The sequence below is a fragment of the Narcine bancroftii genome, chromosome 5 (genome assembly GCF_036971445.1).
Source record: "Narcine bancroftii isolate sNarBan1 chromosome 5, sNarBan1.hap1, whole genome shotgun sequence".
NCBI lineage: Eukaryota > Metazoa > Chordata > Chondrichthyes > Torpediniformes > Narcinidae > Narcine > Narcine bancroftii.
Window position 1 is genome coordinate 248,314,212 of NC_091473.1, and position 18,955 is coordinate 248,333,166.

At 43.9% G+C, this 18,955-nt stretch overlaps 1 protein-coding gene across 1 annotated transcript in view; it reads right to left on the minus strand.

The window, feature by feature from the left end:
* The window catches only part of LOC138765547 (neurofascin-like), a 216,497-nt gene that overhangs the window by 77,864 nt on the left and 119,678 nt on the right, over positions 1-18,955 (minus strand). The window contains exons 5-10 of the mRNA XM_069942578.1: positions 16,843-16,948; positions 14,765-14,961; positions 14,508-14,630; positions 11,472-11,642; positions 3,094-3,205; positions 875-1,059 (exon numbers count right to left, since the gene is read on the minus strand). Of these exons, the coding sequence (XP_069798679.1) occupies positions 875-1,059; positions 3,094-3,205; positions 11,472-11,642; positions 14,508-14,630; positions 14,765-14,961; positions 16,843-16,948 (894 nt within the window). The remainder of the gene's footprint in view (positions 1-874; positions 1,060-3,093; positions 3,206-11,471; positions 11,643-14,507; positions 14,631-14,764; positions 14,962-16,842; positions 16,949-18,955) is intronic.

Here is an 18,955-nt window from a genome sequence, read left to right on the forward strand (position 1 = left end):
TGATGAGGGGATTAAAAGGTTGAAAGAAATATGGTAGTTAGAAAATCAGTCATTTGATTAAATTATACGGCAGAAACTAAATAAGCACTTAAGTCTTAAAGTGGACAAGATAAAGGAGATGATTGTGGACTTCAGGAGGTCCAGAGATGACCATCCTCCACTACACATTAATAGCTCAGTAGTGGTGAGTACCAAGTTCCTCAGAGACCACTTAAGAAGGCTGAGGTGGGCAAGATTACCGGCCAACATTCTACATGAGCTCTACCGAGAGTGTCCTGGTCGGATGCATCATGGTACAGTTGCTGTGGGGCATCTGATCGGAGGCAATGAAGATCATTGGGATTCACTCTCCCCTACCCCCCCACCCCGCCCCCTGCCTCATTGATATGATTTACCAGGATGATTGTTTAAAGAGGGCTCGCAAAGTCAGGGAGGAACCCTTCCACCCTGCGTGCAGCAACTTCCAACTATGCCCATCGGGAAAAAAGTTACAGAAGTGTCAGAGCCAGAACCATCAGGCTGAGGAACAGTTTCTTCCTACGGGCAGTGAGAACGCTGAACGACTGCTAAAACAGCTCTCTTTGACTCTACTATTTATTAATCATATTTATTTTAATTTATAGGCATATGTATTGTGCATGTGTCATTTGTCTGTACACATACTTTGCCCTATTCTGCACCGTGGACCAGAGAACGCTGTTTCGTCAGGTTGTACCTGGTTCAATCGGATGACAAATAAATGAATGAATTCAGGGAAGAAGAAGAAGAAATCAAAGTAAATGCACTGATTGGGGAGATGGTGAGCCAGGGTGGATGTGGGGTGGGGTGGGGGGGGAGGGAGTAGTAACTGGGGGGAATGCAACAGAGTACGCACCTTTCACTCTCACTGAGATGGTGTGCCTTATACTTCCCATCTTATTGGATGCCAGGCAGAAATACTCGCCCGAATTCTCCTCCGAGACATTCATGATCCTTAGCGTCTTATTATAGTTTTCCATTCGCACCTTTGGCCAGGGCAGTTCACCGCCTTTCTTGTACCAAACAATATCTGGCGTGGGTCTAAAGAGAAGCGGAATTAATTAGATTCAATGGAACCCATTTATCAAGAGTGGCCCAGGGGTGGCATTTGCCTCTCTGAGGCACAAGGAGTGGGAGTTTGTGCCCTCCCCAGAGGTTTGACTGCAACAAAACTCAGCTAAGGGTGTTGTTTACTGAATGAAGTAACCTCCCAGTCCCAAATTCTATGGAGGGGCAGTTCGAGCCCCTTGTGTCACAGAGGCCTACGCTGCTAGCGGGGTTGCACCATTCATGCAACATGCCCCTGTGTCAGATGTGATGTCCAGACAGATATTGTCGGCCTTTGGAATGCTACTGATGCATTAACTTGAAGGAAAATTACCGACTTGGCAATGTCTGCAGGGAGTCCGTGATTTCCCTGAACAAAGGTTTACTCACAGAAAATTAATCGGCAAAGAATTTTGACGGTGCCCATTGGATCTAATGGAATTAGAACCCCATGTCGGCGTGGGATTTCTCCGGATGCTCCGGTTTCCTCCCACCGTTCAAAATGTATTGCAGGTTGTAGGTCATTTGGGTGCAATTGGGCAGCACGCCTCGTGGGCCGAAAGGGCCTGCTATTGTGCTGTATGTCTAAATGTAATTAATTTTTAAAAGTAATTAAAATGTTAACACTGCTCCGTTCTTCACAGATGCTGTCGCCCCTGCTGAGCATTTCCTATTTCATTTGAGCCGCTGCGTTTTGTTTTGCTTTAACCTAACTGCTATTCCCCCACATCTCCGCCCCCTGCACCCACCCCCCCACCTCACTTATGCTCTGCAGGATGAAAGCCCAACACCACCACTACCACCATCTCAGTGCATCAAGGAACATGAAAGAATTGTGAACATAAAGAAAAATACAGATACTGGAAATTAAAATAAAAATTGAAAATGCTGGAACAATTAATCAGGTCAGAAATGGATAGGAGACAATTAAGCTTTTTAAGCTGAGAGCAGTGGTTCTCAACATTTCTTTTCCACTCACATACCATCTTAAGCAATCCCTTACTAACCACGGAGCACTAATAGCATAGGTGGTATCTGAGTGGAAGAAAAAGGGTTGAGAACCATTGGCTTAGACTATCCTTGGTCATCTTCTGGCCCCTGTCTCGGTTCTCTTTATCCTATTTTCTCTGTACATAGTCAGGCTAAGATACCAATTGCACGTTTCCGTCCACTGATGTTACCTGACCCATTGATTTCCTCCTGTTCCTCATTTTGTGGTCCAGGATCTGACAGTCCCTTGCTTCTTCAGCTTGTTAAGCTGATTGGGTGGGGCAAAATAAGAGTGACCACAGGGATAGCTGCAAATAAAGTTATCTGGTCTCCTCATCTTATTGTTAAACTCGACAACTTCAGCTATGTTGATTTTAGCCTGTATCAGTTGTCCATTTATGATATCGGCTCAGCTTGTTGGTTTTCTTCTGTCTTTTATTCCCTCTGGGAGTGGAGGGTCCCTGAGCTGCCAGACTAGAGGGAGTCATCAGCCTAACTTGCCAGGCTAGAGGCCATGCCTAGACTGATGTGCATGGCTAGAGGCTGTGCCCAGTCTCTGCCAGGTTAGAGTCTGCAACCAGCCTGACCTGCCAGGGTGGAAGCTGTGCCCAGATGGAGCTGCAGCTTAGAGGCCGTGCGCAGCTTAACCTGCCGAGCACACCTCCCTGGTCTGCATTTCACAACTCCTACATTCTTTAATATTCTCTTATGCATGTTCTTACTTGCTCCCTGCTCCCATTCACTCAATGACCAGATAGCTGTTTATCTCCATGATTACCCTGCATTTAAACTATCAGAGACATGGTCCCTCTCCTTTCAGCTTACCAGTTTCTTTCAGCTCGTTCCTAATTCTAAAGAAAGGTTTTTGACCCAACATGTTGACCCTACCTCTCTTCCCAGTGACGTGACCCGGCCTGCTGAATGTTCCCAGCAATGTATTCTGTTTTTAATTACATATGTACGATTTTCTGTTCTTCTTCCTATCCCAACACCCTTGCAACAATTTTAAAATATATCTAGAGGACTGGTTTTACATACACCCCTGATGCAATACATTCCAGTAATAGGTCTTCTTCTCGAAGAATAATTCTGCTGCTGTAAGTTCCTTCTGGCAGCATGAATCTTGGAATCTGTTCTGTGGTCGGTCGAGCTACAAATTAATATAAAAATCAATCAGTTAAATCAGCAACATGAAGAAACTCATTCTAGGAGGGCGTTTAGATAACACTGGACAATGAAGATTTTGCTTCCTGAACACTTCTGGGTGTATTTTATGGATTTTGAGCTGGTGATCAAGAAAATCACCTTAAAAATTTCCTATCACATACCATTTTTTAGATATAAATAATATTTGTGATTTCCTATCATAGTTTAAGTTTACTTCAAGCATGAAGTGCCATATGATATTGAAAATTCTTTCTATATTCGCACTTGGACTTTTTCCCGGCTGGTTCAGTCAGTGACGAACATGGCAAAAGTGATCTCCAGGACATTGCGTCCTTGGAAAAGTGGTATCAGGGCAACTGGAATCCATCAATGCTGGCCGACTATTGTTGGACACTAACATGAGAGGCATCAGATGCTGAGTACAGATGAAAATCAGCGGCAAAACATTTTTAGATCAGTTGAAAATAAAGCAATGTGTCCGCAACATGATGCGATTCAACATGCTAAATTCAATAAAAGTTAATGTTTCTCCAACTTCCCGTGTGATACAGCAAACCTGAAATGATCTTTGTGTTCAGCTTGAAGTTGTCTCTCATCATCCCCAAATTTTTTTTCGGTAAGATTTTTTTCAAAAAAATCTGTTGTCCAGTGTGATTATTAGGATAATTTTGGTTTAAACATATGAAAGGCAGGTCAATTGCTCCAATTCTCATGACAGATTTCTTAAAAGCAGCACATACGGAGGGTATATTTTATGACATTAAATGACATGTCCACATTTATAAATCACAAAGTGTGCATGTGACACCCATTTTCTGATCAAGACACATTTACTTCCTTTTAAACTGGAGTCTGTTCTGATGTGCTGTCTCTATCTTTTATATTAATTCTGTTTCTCTTTCCACAGATGCCACTGGGTTAGAGTCATAGAGTCCTGAGCACAGTTATGGGTCCACTGAATCTATGCCACACATTAAGCTACATTTACATTAATCCCGTTATGTCCTCCCCACATTCCCTCCAAATTTTACAACTGGGGCAATGTACAGCCTCTCTTTACCCACCAACCTCTAAGCCCCTGGGACTTTGGAGAAAATTGGAGCACTCGAATGAAACCCATATGATCACAGGGAGAGTGAGCAAACTCCACACACACAGCACCAGAGCTCAGGATTGAAGCACTCGATTGAAACCCATACGATCACAGGGAAAGCGAGCAAACTCCACACACACAGCACCAGAGCTCAGGATTGAACTAGGGCCTCTATGGCAGTGTGGCTTCAGCTGCAGCAACCAAAGTGCTGCAGCCATTTTAATTTGAGACTTTGTGAAAGAACAATGCCACTTGACTGATCCAAGGGGAGTGTCAGTAGGGTGCACATCTTTATTTAAAACCAGAATCTCTGGAGGTTGCAAAATAATTAAGATTCATGTAAGAGCAGAAGAGAACAATAAATGGAAATACGTTATTGGGTAAACTAAAGGGTAGAAATGAAATTTGCTTAAATTATGTGGAAGGGAAAAAGGTCCAGTAATTTGGCATAGGAGATAGAACCACAGAACATGACATTTGAGAAACAGGTCCTTGGGCCCTTCTATTCAGTGCTGAACTATTATTCTGTCAAATCCCACAAACCAATCCATATCCCTCCAAGTCCTTCACTTTAAACCGGAGATGGAAAAAGGCCACAAGGCACTTTACAATCAATTAATTACTTTTGAAATCTAGTCATTGTTGTAACATTGAAAATATTAAGAGGCAAAATTGTGCCTAACAAGATCCAGAAAAGAATAATATTAAGGAGGAGGAAGTGTTAGGGCATCTTGAAAAGCATAAAGGTAGATAGGACCCTAGAGCCTGATGGGACCTATCCCAGGATACCAAGTGAGGCGAGGGAGGAAATTGCTGGGGCATTGACAGAGATATCCTTTTTAGCTACTGGAGAGGTCCCAGAAGATTGAAGAATAGGGAATATTGTTCCTCTATTTAAGAAGGGATAGAATAATAATCCAGGAATTTATAAGATGGTGAGCCTTATATCAGTGGTAGGGAAATTATTGGGAAAGTTTCTTAGGGACAGCATTTGCAAAAGCATAGTCTTATGAGGGGTAATCAATATGTTTGAGATCCTGACCTCATAAATTTGAGGAAATGACGAAGGTGAATTATTTTAAAATTTAAATTTAGACATGCAGCATGGTAACAGGCCCTTCTGGCCGTCGAGTCCGTGCCACCAAAATACGCCCAATACATCTACAACCCCGGTACATTTTGAAGGGTGGGAGGAAACCGGAGCACTCAGAGGAAGCCCATGCAGACACAGAGAGAATGTACAAACACCTTAGGGACAGCACTAGAATCGAGACCATGTCACTGGCACTGTAATCATGTTGTACTAAACTCTATCCTAACCCTGCTGTCCATATACTAACTGTGTCCCCCCCCCCACCCCCCCACCTACTGTACCTGTGATGCCCATTTTGAAGGTAGGGCATTGGATATTGTCCTTTTACTAAAGATTTGACAAGATCCCTCATACTGGGCTGGTCCTGAAGATCAAGTCACATGGGAGTCATAGTGAGTTGGTAAGTTGGATACAAAAATGATTTGGTTATAGGAGGAAGAAGGTCGTAGTGTAGGAGTAAAACACAAAAGTCTGCAAACACCATCAATGAAGTAGAAACACAATGCTGGTGAAACACAGCTTGTCAGACAGTGTACTTCATATCGCAAAGATAAAGATACTTAACCGGCTTGTGTCCTTCATCAAGGTACGAATAAAATGTGGGCAGGTGCCTGAACAAAATGATGAGAGCAAGGAGGAGGGGCAGGAAAACAATCCCACAGGGAGGAGGTAACAGGTGGATAGGGATGGAGGGCACACCAGCAAACAAGGAGGGGGGGGATGGCTCTGTGAATGGAGAGGGAAGGGGGTGGAGAGCTGAAGGAAAGAAGACAGAGGGATGGGGAAGAGAGGGAGAACAGGGAGTGGGCTAGCAGAAACCTGAGAAGTCACTGTTAATGCCATCCATTAGGAGAGTGCCCAGCTGAAAAATTAGGTGTTTTCCTCCAGTTTGTGGGTGGTCTGAGTTTGACAGTGCACGAGGCCTTGGACAGGCATGTCAGTGTGGGAGTAGGGTGCGGAATTGAAAAGGTTGGCCACTAGAAAGTGGAGGAGTGATCTTTGGAGCTTTGTGACCAGTGGTGTTCCTCAGGGATATCAACATTTCCGATTAAGACCAAGGATGCTGGAAGTATGAGACTTTCTCCCTGAAATCTAGTTCAGGGCAACTTGGCAGGGCCAAGATGGGGTGGGGGTGGAGATGTGGGGGGGGGGGGGTGCACAGAGAATATCTATTATATTTCAAAGATGCCCACATTTACGTCAAACTTCCACCTTCCCAGATCCTATCACCCACCTCCACACTTGGGACAATTTATTGAGGTCAACTAACCTACCAATCCATATGACTTTGGGATGAGAATGGGAAAACCAAACACCTGGTACATGGTCACAGGGGTATTACACAAATTCCATCCAGGTCAGGACTTTAGTTTCAGAAGATTCCAGGATAATCTTGACAGATCAGCACTGATTTCCCCAGGAAAGTCTAAGAAGATTCATGGAACTAAAAGTAGCTGGATAGGGTTAGGACTGTGGTCAGCCATGACCCAATGCAAAGGAATGAGTGCTTTTTTCTTTTTCTCGGAATAAACCAAGTCTAAGGACATACAAGGAGGGGTTAGCTCAGTGCTAATGGCTCAAGTTCAAATCCACTGCTGTCTGTAAGGAATTTGTATTTTCTCCGCACGTCTGCATGGGTTTCATCAGGGAACTCCAGCTTCCGCCCATGTTCCAAAGATGTTCAGGGCTTGTAGGTTAATTGGTCACATGGGTATTTGGATAGCAAGGGCTTGTTGTCTGGAAGGGTCTGTTATAATGCTGCATCTTTAAATTAAATGAAATTATGTTGGGCTTAGATAGGGTGGACAGCCAGCACCACCTTTTGTTTTACCAAATACCAGAGAATATCTGTTTAACGTGTCTGGAAGAAAGTTTTAGGTAGGTGTTAGAGGTAAGAGTGTTGGGTGTCTATAATCCATTGCCAGGGCTGGTACAATAGGGACATTCAAAAGACTCTTAGTTAGGCACAGGGATGTAAGAAAAATAGAGGGTGATGGGTGTGAGGTAGGGAAGGATCAGCTTGTTGTGGAATAGGTTTACATGGATCAGCACCACATCATGGGCTGAAGAGCCTGTACTAGACTGGAATGTTTCATGCTCCCTGTAATGGCTCCATGATGCAGGGTGTTGGTAAAATGAATAGGTTCTGCATCACAAGGCTGCCAGCACCTTGTGAGAATTCATCACACGGACTGAATAAATGTGGCCACATTCCCTCAAAGCGTGAGAGCTTAAATAACAGCCCAATTTCACAACCTCATCGTGACCTGTGAGCTGTTGAACTAAGTACTGCAGGCACCTTGCCTCTCAGAGACAGCCATTCTCAGCTCAGAGGTCAGAAACCTCTGCTTAAACCAACCTCACCACATTGGCCTCCCTTGCTCCCACATCTCCTATTTCTTTTGTGGTGACATTGTATAACCTAATTCTTGCCTCCACTGACCTTGGCTCTCTCCTTTGCCACACCTTTCCTTGCTTCAGTGCTGCACCCACAGAGATGTTGGTCACTGGGGTCAGTTTAACAGTGGAATTATTTCAGTCCAGTTCATGCAAAGCTACTCTATGAGTCTCACGAGCAATTTTGGCCCATTTCCAACAATGGATACAATGAAGGTTACATGATTTCCCTTCGCTCTCCATCCAAAAAAGGAGTGTGTGTTTCACCTCAGGATGAGACGTCAGGTTAGGACACAGGTTAAGCTGAGTAAGGGATTAGAAGGTTAGAACACAAAGTTCTCTCAAAGGTGTCATAACTCACCACTAGATAATTCAGTTTCATTCAGAACAGTTGGCACTGATTCGTAATTGGTATCCACTGCAACAAATAAAATAATATGAGCACACAGAATCAGGTAGGAGAACCATGGAACTTGGGAGGTGGGGGGGCGGGGTGGGGATGGGATGAGAGAGAATCAAAAGCAGATGCTGAGCCATGAAGGATCATGTGGAAGGGAAGGTGGACGGACATGTGGAAGGGAAGACGGGATACATAAAGGAGGATTGAGAAAGTTGAGGGTAACAGCAAATAAGCAGACTGGTCACAGGACCAACTTCCATGGGATGTAGGGAGATTTACATAAAAAAATACACACACACACACACACACACACACACACACACACACACACACACACACACACACACACACACACACACACACACACACACACACACACACACACACACACACACAGTGTCTGTCCAGTGATACATTACAAATCAGTGAACTGAATATCAAAACGCACATTATGTTAAAACTAAACCGGTTAGGATAATTAAAATTTTTAAAACTGCAGTATGACTGAGCAAGGCAAGATTATCATAAAGCAAAATGTGATCTGATGCAAATCCTTTCAGTGGGTTGAGACAAGATTGTGGAATATACTGAATTCCTGAAGGAAACTTGAGGAATGTACAATTCCATCACATCACCTCAGAATTTAGAAGGTTGAAATACTGAGAGGAGAACTCTGTTAGTGGAGTAAGCCATGATGGAAATAGAGAAGTGCTCGAGTATTTGCTAATCAACTTTGGTTTTGTTTAACTCATATTACTGTTGCCTCTTTGCAGTTCTTAAATATGTGGCCCACTGTTGGGATACTGTTCCATGAACCTGGCAACTTGTGACAGCAGCCAAAGGAAGCCTGCTTATTGGCAATGGTGAATTTCCTCTCAACAGCCTTATCAGACCTTCACTGGATAGCAGACTGGATGAAAACCCTTAATTTCGATTCTCTGCTTATTTCGACAGGTTTGAAGTTGAAATAAGTTCAACTCTGAATCTCTGGTGCTCTCTGTGTGGAGCTTGCACGCTCTTCTTGTTACCACAGGCTTCTTCCGAGAAGTTCAGTTTCCTCCTACAACCCAAAAAGTGTGAGTTGGTAGATTAATTGGCCTCTGTAAATTGCCCCTGTGTTGGTAGCAGTAGAATTGATGGGAATGTGGTGGGAAAACATGGTGGTGAAAATTAGAGGGGGAATGAGATTTCACTGAGAGTGCAAAGATACAATGGGCCAAGAAACCATGGAAAATGAGATTTCAAGGAATGATTAGCAATGTAACCTTATAAGTATGCAAAGTCAGCTTACAAACCAGTTCTGAGGGTGGCAGATGACCAAATATTAATACAGCACATAAGCAGAGAACAAGGGCCTGAAGAGATTCACACCAATGTTGCTGGAACTGGAGGGTTTAGGAGGAGATACTGAAACTGTTTTCCCCAAAGCGTAAGAGGCTAAGGAGGTGACTTTATAGAGATTTAAGAAGTCATGAGGGGCTTAGATAAGATAAGTGGTCACGATCTGTTTCCTGGGGAGTCTCAAAATGGACAAGATGAAGGAGATGATAATTGACTTCAGGAGGACCAGGAATGACCACCCTCCACTACACATCAATAATTTTGTAGTGGAGAGCACCAAGTTCCTTGGAGTTCACTTGACTAGTAACCTTATCGTTGACACACAACATTCTCCTCATTAGTCAGGAAGGTGCAACAGGGACTGCACTTCCTTAGAAGACTGAAGCAGGCAAGGCTACCAGCCACTATGATGACAACCTTCTACAGGAACTCTATCAAGAGCATCCTGGCCAGCTGTATCACAGTGTGGTATGGTTGTTGCAGAGAAACAGATCAGAGGTCAATCCACAGGACCACAAGGGTGGCAGAGAGGATCACTGGAGTCTCCCTCCCTCCATTGATGTGATCTACGGACATCGTTGTCTGAAGGGGCGCGCAAAATCATTGAAGACCCCTTCCATCCCACACACAGCATCTTTCAGCTGCTCCTGTCGGGTAAGGGATGCAGTAGTTATCAGAGCCAGCACCACCAGGCTGAGGAGCAGCTTCTTCCCATGGCAGTGAGAATGCTGAACAACCAAAGGAATGGCTCGCACTAACCATCCAAGACTGTCACATAGATGAAGCAAAATTTAATTATTTATTTATACATATGAATACTTGTCCTGCATATGTATTGTTTGTCTGTATGTGTGTTATCTCTGGTTGTGTGTCTGCATTTTTTGTATCGAAGATCAGAGAATGCTGTTTCATCAGGTTCTACTTGCGCAATCAGATGACAATACATTTAACTTGAAAGACTTGAAGGGAACTTGTGGGACCACTATTTTGCACAGAGTTTGGTGGGGATATGGAACGAGCTACCAGAGGAAATAGTAGAGGTGGGTATAATTACAATGCTTAAGATGTTTGGACAGGGTACATAGATCTGAAAGATTTAAAGGGATATGCATCAAATGCAAGCATATGCAACTGGCTCAGGAAAGCACCTTGGACCAATGTTGAGTAAATCTATGACTCCAAGGAATGTTTCCGACATGCAATTAGTGCCTCTTTAGTGATATACTCCAATACTGCAAAGGGTGAACTTGTAGTACATGTCATGAGTAAATCATGAAAATCTGACGACACTGTGAATGAAATCAAAATACTACGCTGGAGAAACTCCGGAAGTCAAATGGTGTACTTTATGTAGCAAAGATAAAGATACATAACCAACATTTTGGACATCAAGGTATGGACAAATGTAAGCAGTTGCCTGAACCTTGATGAAGGGCTCAAACCCGAAACGTTGGTTATCTTTGCTATATAAAGTACACTGTTTGACCTGCTGAGTTTCTCCAGCGTGGTGTTTTTACTTGTAGTACACGTCCCTACTTGTAAATGGTTTGCGGGTGATGAATATTATAGGCTGAGACCTCACCAGTGGAGATGGCATTAACTGATTGAAATGTGCCCATGTGGAAGAATCTTATATCTAAGCAAAAATGAGAACTCCTTTGAGCAATGCTCTGGGTCAGGTGGTGTAGTGTGCATGGAGAAATGGAAAGGTTTACTTTGTTGGGGTACATTTCCAGCAAGGTATTCAGCACTAGGTGCTCTTCTACCATAATGGATGACTTACTTTGGGTTTCTTGGCATTGTAATCTGTAGGTTCCAACTGAAAGCAAATATATTCTACCGTAAAACCCTGATCACAAACCTTCTGCCTGCCTGGTGAGAGAATGAATGGACATTACAGGAGAATCGTGACTTAATATACTCACTGGTCAACACTTTGATGGTGATCGGGTTTTTCTGCTGGATGGTTTGAGTGAAAGGAAACCGGGCATTGCAGATGTAATCAAAGCGGGCATCACTGCGTTTCACGTTGGAGAAATAGAGATCCCCGTTGAGAGCCTGAGATACCCGTGTGTCCTGCGGGATCAAATCCATATCTGAAAACAAGCAGATCATTCCTTAGCAAAGCCACATAACCCAGGTCCATGAATAATCCACCTCCATATTTCTTTATTTTCTCTTATTTTTAAATGTGTAATTCCTGTATTATGGTTGACAAATTCTCCTCCTCCTCTCCCATTTCCCCTCCATCACTCCCTTCACCCTGCACAAAACCTCCAGATTCACTTTAATACTCAATGACTTGCTACATCAGGGGTGGCCAAATTTGCTTAACGTTAAGGGTCACGTGATAAACTTCAGATGTTTGAGGGCCGCAAAACATAAAAAAAATTACATAAACATTTTTATTCTTGCATGCCCATTATGTTGAAAAAATTTGATACAAACATTAAGAAATACATGTACATTGTAATATTTATCCACGTATGTAGTTTTTAAACTACAAAATTGAATTAATTTCAACAATCAAAAAGTACACATACTGCATATACGTGTTATTTTCAAATTTTGTGGACCATTTATTAGAGTAAAATTTAGGGGAAGTTGACTATTACATGCATACTTTCAACTCTGTCTATCGGGGCATAGGGAGTTTGCATGGGCAGACAGGTGACCAGGACCAAGTGGTAAGACCACGTTCAGGGCATTGGAAATTCAGATAGGTGGGCGGGTGGCTGGCACCAGGTGGTAAGCCTAAGTTCAGGGCGTCAGGAGCTCGGATGGGCAGGTGGGCAGCTGGAACCCAGTCTATAGTTTGCGGTCAGGGCATCTGGAGCTCAGATGGGTAGGCGGCCGGGGCCGAGTGAAGAGTCCATGTTCGGGGCGTCGGGAGCTCCGTTGGGTGGGCAGCCAAGACATGGTCAAGAGTCTGAGGATGGGGCGTCAGGAGCTGGGACGGAAGAGTGTCAGGGTGTCAGGAGCTCAGATGGACAGATGGCCTGCGTCACACTTACAGTCGACTAATTTCACTGTCCACAACAGAGCCACCTTTGCCACAATCACATGACTGTTAGCCACGCCCACTAAAACTCCCATTGTGAGCACTGGCTCATACAATTCCTGTCCAAGCCAGCATATTTCCATGAGCTGCACATTATATGACAAAGAAACTGCAGATTGGCCACCCCTGTGCTGTACATTCTGTGTACTTTACACCAGTTATTCTCAATCTTTTGTTGGCTACGGCCCCTATAGGACTCAGCTCAAAGTTTATGGCCCCCCCCTCCTCTCTTTGAAGCAGTCATGTTTTGTTGGTTTCTTCCATACTTCTCTCCAACTGACTACATTAAAAAATTATGATTTCAGTCTGTGTGCTGTAGCTCCCATTGAGGATGGCTGCTCTATACGTTATGTGATAGTACAGATTCTATCACTGATATTGTAGTATAGGATGGCTGTGATTGGTTGAGAGCGTAGCCATGCCTACTGGCAAGTCTTAAAGGGTTGCTCTTAACCAGACCCAGATCATTCTGGACTGGTCGACCTACATGTGATAGGCTCCAGTCTTTTGTTAATAAAAGCCTTGGATCGGATCAAGAATCAGTCTTTGATTCTTTTGACGTGCACTACACGCTACACGGCATCACTCATGAACATATTCTAGTAGGTTGCCGAAACTTTCAGTGTAGATTGTGTTTTGCTAACCATGCAATTGTCCTTAACTACCTCCCCCCCCCTTCACAATATCCTCCCCAATAAACTCTAGTGCCCTTACCTTGAAGCGTCATGCCCACTTTTTTCCCAAACACTCTAATGGGGTTATACCCATCTCTGAATTTATGTACCTGACTTTTGCCAATTTGCCTTTGATTTTTGTTTCCTCCCCTCTTCAAGAAGTTGGTTTGTGTTGAGGGAACAAGAGAGAGCAAGAAAGGTTAAAGAGAAAGGAGAAATCACGTGAAGATACAGAGGACAAGGATTGGAATGAGCAAGGAAAAGGGTGACATGGAGGAGTAAGGAGCTGAGAGTCTAAGCAAGAAAGAGATTGTTCCAGTTTATAGATGGAAGGAGGGATGAAGAGAGATGGAGAGGAGGGGTGGTGAAAGGAATGTTCATGAAGAGAGAGGGTGGAGAAAGTGGCAAACAAGTAGGATGAGGGAGTGAAAAAGGCTTAGAGAGCTTTTCACTTTATCTCAATAAATGTGACAATAAACTAAAAAACTGTCTTTGCTTGTGTCAAGTTGAAAGCAAGTTTTGCGCAGAGCCATGAAGAAAAACAGAGGCAGTGTCAAGGGACTTGATGTGAAACACGGAAATCTGCAGACGCAGTGATTGTTGTAAAAAAACACAAGTGCTGGAGGAGCTCAGCTGGTCGGGCAGCGTCCATAGGAGGAAGAGATATATTACCGATGTTTCGGGCTTGAGCCCTTCTTCAAGGTATGTAAAAGCAGGCAGGCGCCTGAATTAAAAGAAAGGACAGGGGGAGGAGTACAGACCAACAAGCAAAAGGTGTTAATTGGATACAGAGAGGAGGCCAGGAGAGAGGAAAGTGAGAATTGATGGGTGGGGGTGGAGGGAGGGGAATGATTTTGCTCTGTGAATGCAGAGCTAGGGTAAAGGAGACAGAGGAAAAAGGGAAGAGAGAGACACAGCTAGAGGAAAGCAGACTTGGGGGAAAATGGGGCGGGGAGTGGGGGGAATGGAAATCGGAGAAGTTGATGTCGATGCCATCTGGCTTGAGGGTGTTCCTCCAATTTGCAGGTGGAGACCATGGACAAACATATCAGCGAGGGAATGGGGTGGGGACTCTCAAGGAGACGAAGGTGAAAGTGGAAAAGTAAGAGGGCAGGAAATTTCCCACCAAAGTTACCATACATCAAGCCACTTAAACTTGGGTGACAACCTGAACATGACTTCTAAGCGAAAGTATAAAAGCCCGAGTATGACTGAGCAAAACTTACTGCTGTTCATCCAGAAGATAACAGGAGGGGGGAGTCCAGGGGGTGGTTGACAGGGAAGTATCATGTGTTCTCCTTCTTGAACTACAACTGGATCCACATTCCCCCTTCTCCACAGCGGGGCCTCTGCACACCAAAATCACAAAGAGGTCATCAGAGAAAAAGGGTCGCTAGGTCCCAGCCAGGAACAAGTTGCAGTGGCTTCAAATAAGCTATTTCTAACTGTGACCCAAATAGTTACAGATGCAGCTCAATCTTACTGGAAACTTGAAGGTGTATTTTATTGGAGAGGGCAGTGCCATGGTCATTTCTGGCTGAGCACTGGTACTCCCCCTCGTAGTCCTCCGCCCGGCCATTGTATCGGAAGTCCATGACGAGAGTTCCCGACCGTGATTTCATCGATACTCTGGAATCTTTGGCAACATTGAAGAACTTTCCATTGCGGGTCCATGAGAATCTATGGAAACAAGGTCCACCAATCAGGTTAGTCGGTTGAACAAGAGCACAGAACAAAGCAAGCTTTTACACTTAAGTGTCTGGAAATGTGATTTCATGAACTGCCCCTGGGTATTTTAAAAAAAAAAGAATGATCCATTTTCAGGTACCTCCACCAAAAATAATGGCAGAATACATCAATGACATTTTGGATTGGACTTTTAATTCTCTGGAGCAGGATTTGAACCATCAACTCTTTAGGTGTGGGCAAGTGAGACAGGAAGGTGCCTTGGGTAAGACATAGACAAAACATTGTAAATGGCCAACAAAAGTTGCCGTGATGAAGAATCATACCTATTGCACAGTTCTTGCTTCAGAGATCAAAGTTTGGAGTATTAAGGTCATCAGAGATAAGAAATAAAACATTTTTTGATGCTTAGAATTACAGAATATGGAGGAGTAAACAGTGATGATCTTTCCATGAATATATCAGTGCAGGTGTCAACACATTACCAACATGAAGATGACGTGTTCCAACACCTTCTTCATCACCCTGTCTAACTGGGTCGGTACTTTCATGAAATGAATATACTTGTAACTCCAAGTCCCTCTGTTCTATAACAGTCTCCAGGGTCCTATTGGGCCCTTGGTTTAACTAATCAAAGTACAACACATGGCACTTGTCCAAGTTAAACTGCATCTACCATTCCTTGGTTCATTTACCCCACAGCTTTCAATTCTATCATTTGCCTACAGACTTGGGGCAATTAAGACTAGAGAATTAACTGACTGATCCACTCATTTTTATAATGAGGGAAAAACTGAAGCCCCCACAGGAAACCCATGTGGTCACTGAGCAAATGAGCACATTCCACACTGATAACACCCGAGGTCTCTGGTGTCATGAGAATCTCTACTAGCTAAGCCCTTGTGCCTTCAGGACAATTAGCTTTCCACAGGTGCCTCAGGTGCGAGTGTTCTAACCATTTTCACTTTTAATTTCAAAACAATGGGATATTTTGATGGACTGGAAAGAACATATGCTGGCAGGATGGTTTTAATCAAGGCATACTGAACTAACTGCTTTGAACTCGAAGTTCCAGTTTTCAGGGACTATAAACAAATTCAAACACTCCGTGTCCCCATTTTCCAGGACTGGTTTTATTCCCAACCACCAGCTGGTTCATATTGATGTTCATACTGTAGTTTACCCATGGACTTGGTCTATGAATGGTTAAAAATGGCCAGATTTCAAAGGGTTAAGATATTTCATAGAAAACATTGAGGTGGAAAGATTGGGACATTTTCTTCAACTCAGCAAATGGTTGCAATATTAAATGTCCTACATGAAAGGGGCTGGTGCAGATTCAGCCTTTCTGCAGGAGACTGGGTATATAATGGGAAGGTTAAAATTGCAGGAGTCTGCATGGTGGCCATTTCCAAATTTCCAAAAAGTAAGATATGGTCATATTACATATATATATTTTCATAAAATTTAAATGGTATTGCAAAAACATCAAATGCAAAACACTGTGGATATGGTAACCAATGACGGTGTCCTCATTGATGTACTTTGTGCAAGGAGCTGACAAAGGCTGAAGGGGTCTCACCAGATTCTTCACAGTGACATGATGGTGAATGGAACTAGTCAGATTGCTCCCCCGGGAGCTGGCATCGGCCCAATGGGCCAGCCAAGTCACCGGTGTCATTCTAAGTCACATTGAGCTCCATGGCAGTACCAGATTCCCAACAGTAGAGGGTAATGCAGTTCCATAGTTTCTCATGAGCAGCCCCAAACTGTGGATCTCATTTACTGCAGAGCTCTGGGCAACCCCAAGCACCCCCCACCCCCCCCCACCCCCAACCCACCTTCCCAAGCCTTGTTCCGAAAATGGTTACGTACACGGGTGTTGGGTTCCCCTTTCCTTCACAGAAGATAACTACATTATCCCGTGGATCTACAATGTAATCCTTTGGCGACTGCTTGGTGATGGTTGGAGGCTGGGCCACTGTAAGAAACAAATTAAAGGAAAGAGAACCGGAAGATTAATAACATGCCACTCAGTGCAATAAAGACAAAGCAACACTTTAACCTTCTTTCCCTGCCTCAAACACCCACTATGGTAAGCTCCGACTGTGTTATAATTTTGCCAATCTCCAACTACTTTCAACCCTATTCTCCAGGTTGCGAGGCTAACCCCATCTCTCATAATGGACTTTAAAAGTCAGGTCAGTCACACTCCTGTCCTTGATGCTGGTCTTGTCCAGCATTAATGATCAGCAAGTGAGGTTAATGGAGAGTCAGGTGTTGAATGCCTCCATTGATGCTGACTGCCACACAAAGAGTGGGTCCCAGGGCAACTGATTGTCTCCTCAGGAATCAAGTGCTTCTAAACATGGAGTGTTTCATTGGGGGCTATCAAATTTTCTGAGCACTTCTGAGGGAATGGGGCACCTGTTTCTTCTGACCATGGAATGTCTCCTTGGAGAAACAAGTTCTCCTTGACAGAGAGTGCCTCCTCAGGGGATCGAGAGCCTCAGCGGGATAGGAGTTCATCCTTCCAATGATGAGGTGCCTCCTTCCTGAAGCCAATCAGTTGCTGCTCAGCCACGTGGGTTCAATGCCAAAAAGAGCTTGGGGCCATTGAAATTGTTCCCTGGGAGTGGGTCAGCATCTTGAGGAGAGAGAGAGAGAGAGTGCAATGTTAGAGGATGAGAAGAGAAAGAAAGGGTGGAAATGAAGGAGAGAAAAGGAAAAAACATGAATGAGAGAGAGAGGAGGGAAGACAAATCACATCTGACCCCATTTATGAGATATATATACACACACACACACACACACACACACATATATATATAAATATATAAACAGAATGAAAAAGAAAAATGATATTGAAAGGTTCTTTCATGTACTAATGGGGAGTTGTAGACCCTGAGACAGACCGTGGGGCTAAATAACAAACCCTGACCTCAATATGCCCACGAGGATAACTGTTCTTTGCTTATCCCTTGAAGAAAACCTCAGGCCCGAAACGTCGGTTATATATATTTTTTAACCTCCTATGGATTCTTTAAGACCGGCTGAGTTCCTCCAGCATTTCTGTATGTTTTTACTATAATCACAGCATCTGCAGGCTTTCGTGTTTCACCAAGTTTTGATTCGCTCTCAGCTGAAGTGCGGTGCTCAAGTCGGAATGTCTCAAGATCAGGTCTGGCTTCAGGCAGGCAAGTACCTCATTCAGGCCAGTCCTGAGACCATCAGAGGTGACGTTAAACCACACCTCTGGCTGTTTAGGTTGAATTACACATCCCGAGGGCATTATTTCAAACAGTTCTACCCAGTGTCCCAGCTGATATTTCTTTCTCAACCACCAAATGATACCCGATCAATGCACCTTTGGGGTTCATGCTGTGTCCTAATTAGCTGCCCGTGTTCTACCCGTGCCCACGCTTTGGAAACATAAGTCATCGAGAGCAATGTGTTTTGGAACAAGGTGAAGTTATGTTATCTGAAAACTGCCAATAAGGTGGCAAATACCCTCCAACAAGAAATATTTGGTTTCTTTGAGCCTCCAAATCAACGGAGACAAATCATGTCCAAAATTAGAATTATGTTGAGTGTTCAATGAGGAAATAAGGGACTCAGCCTACCTGTCTTGTGGAATTCCTAAGCATGCTGGAGAAACTCAGCAGGCCATCCATATGAAGTGTAACCAACATTTTGGGCTTGGGCCCTTTGTCAACTATAAGCATAAACTGCTTTGTGGCATTGCTTGCTACTCCACTCGAGTCCCTTCCCAGCCACCTCATCAAATCGGAATTATATTGTGTCCTCTTTTCTACTGCACATAGTTTCTTCTCATGACAGTTCTTAGTGACTTGCTTTGACCACTTCCAATTTTCTGATGGTATGTAACAAAAGCAAATCGGTAAAGTGGTGGGATACAGCGAGAGAAATGAGGGCACTGGAAAATAAGAACAAGGGGCAGGAACTCAGTCCATTTCAGCTTTCCCGA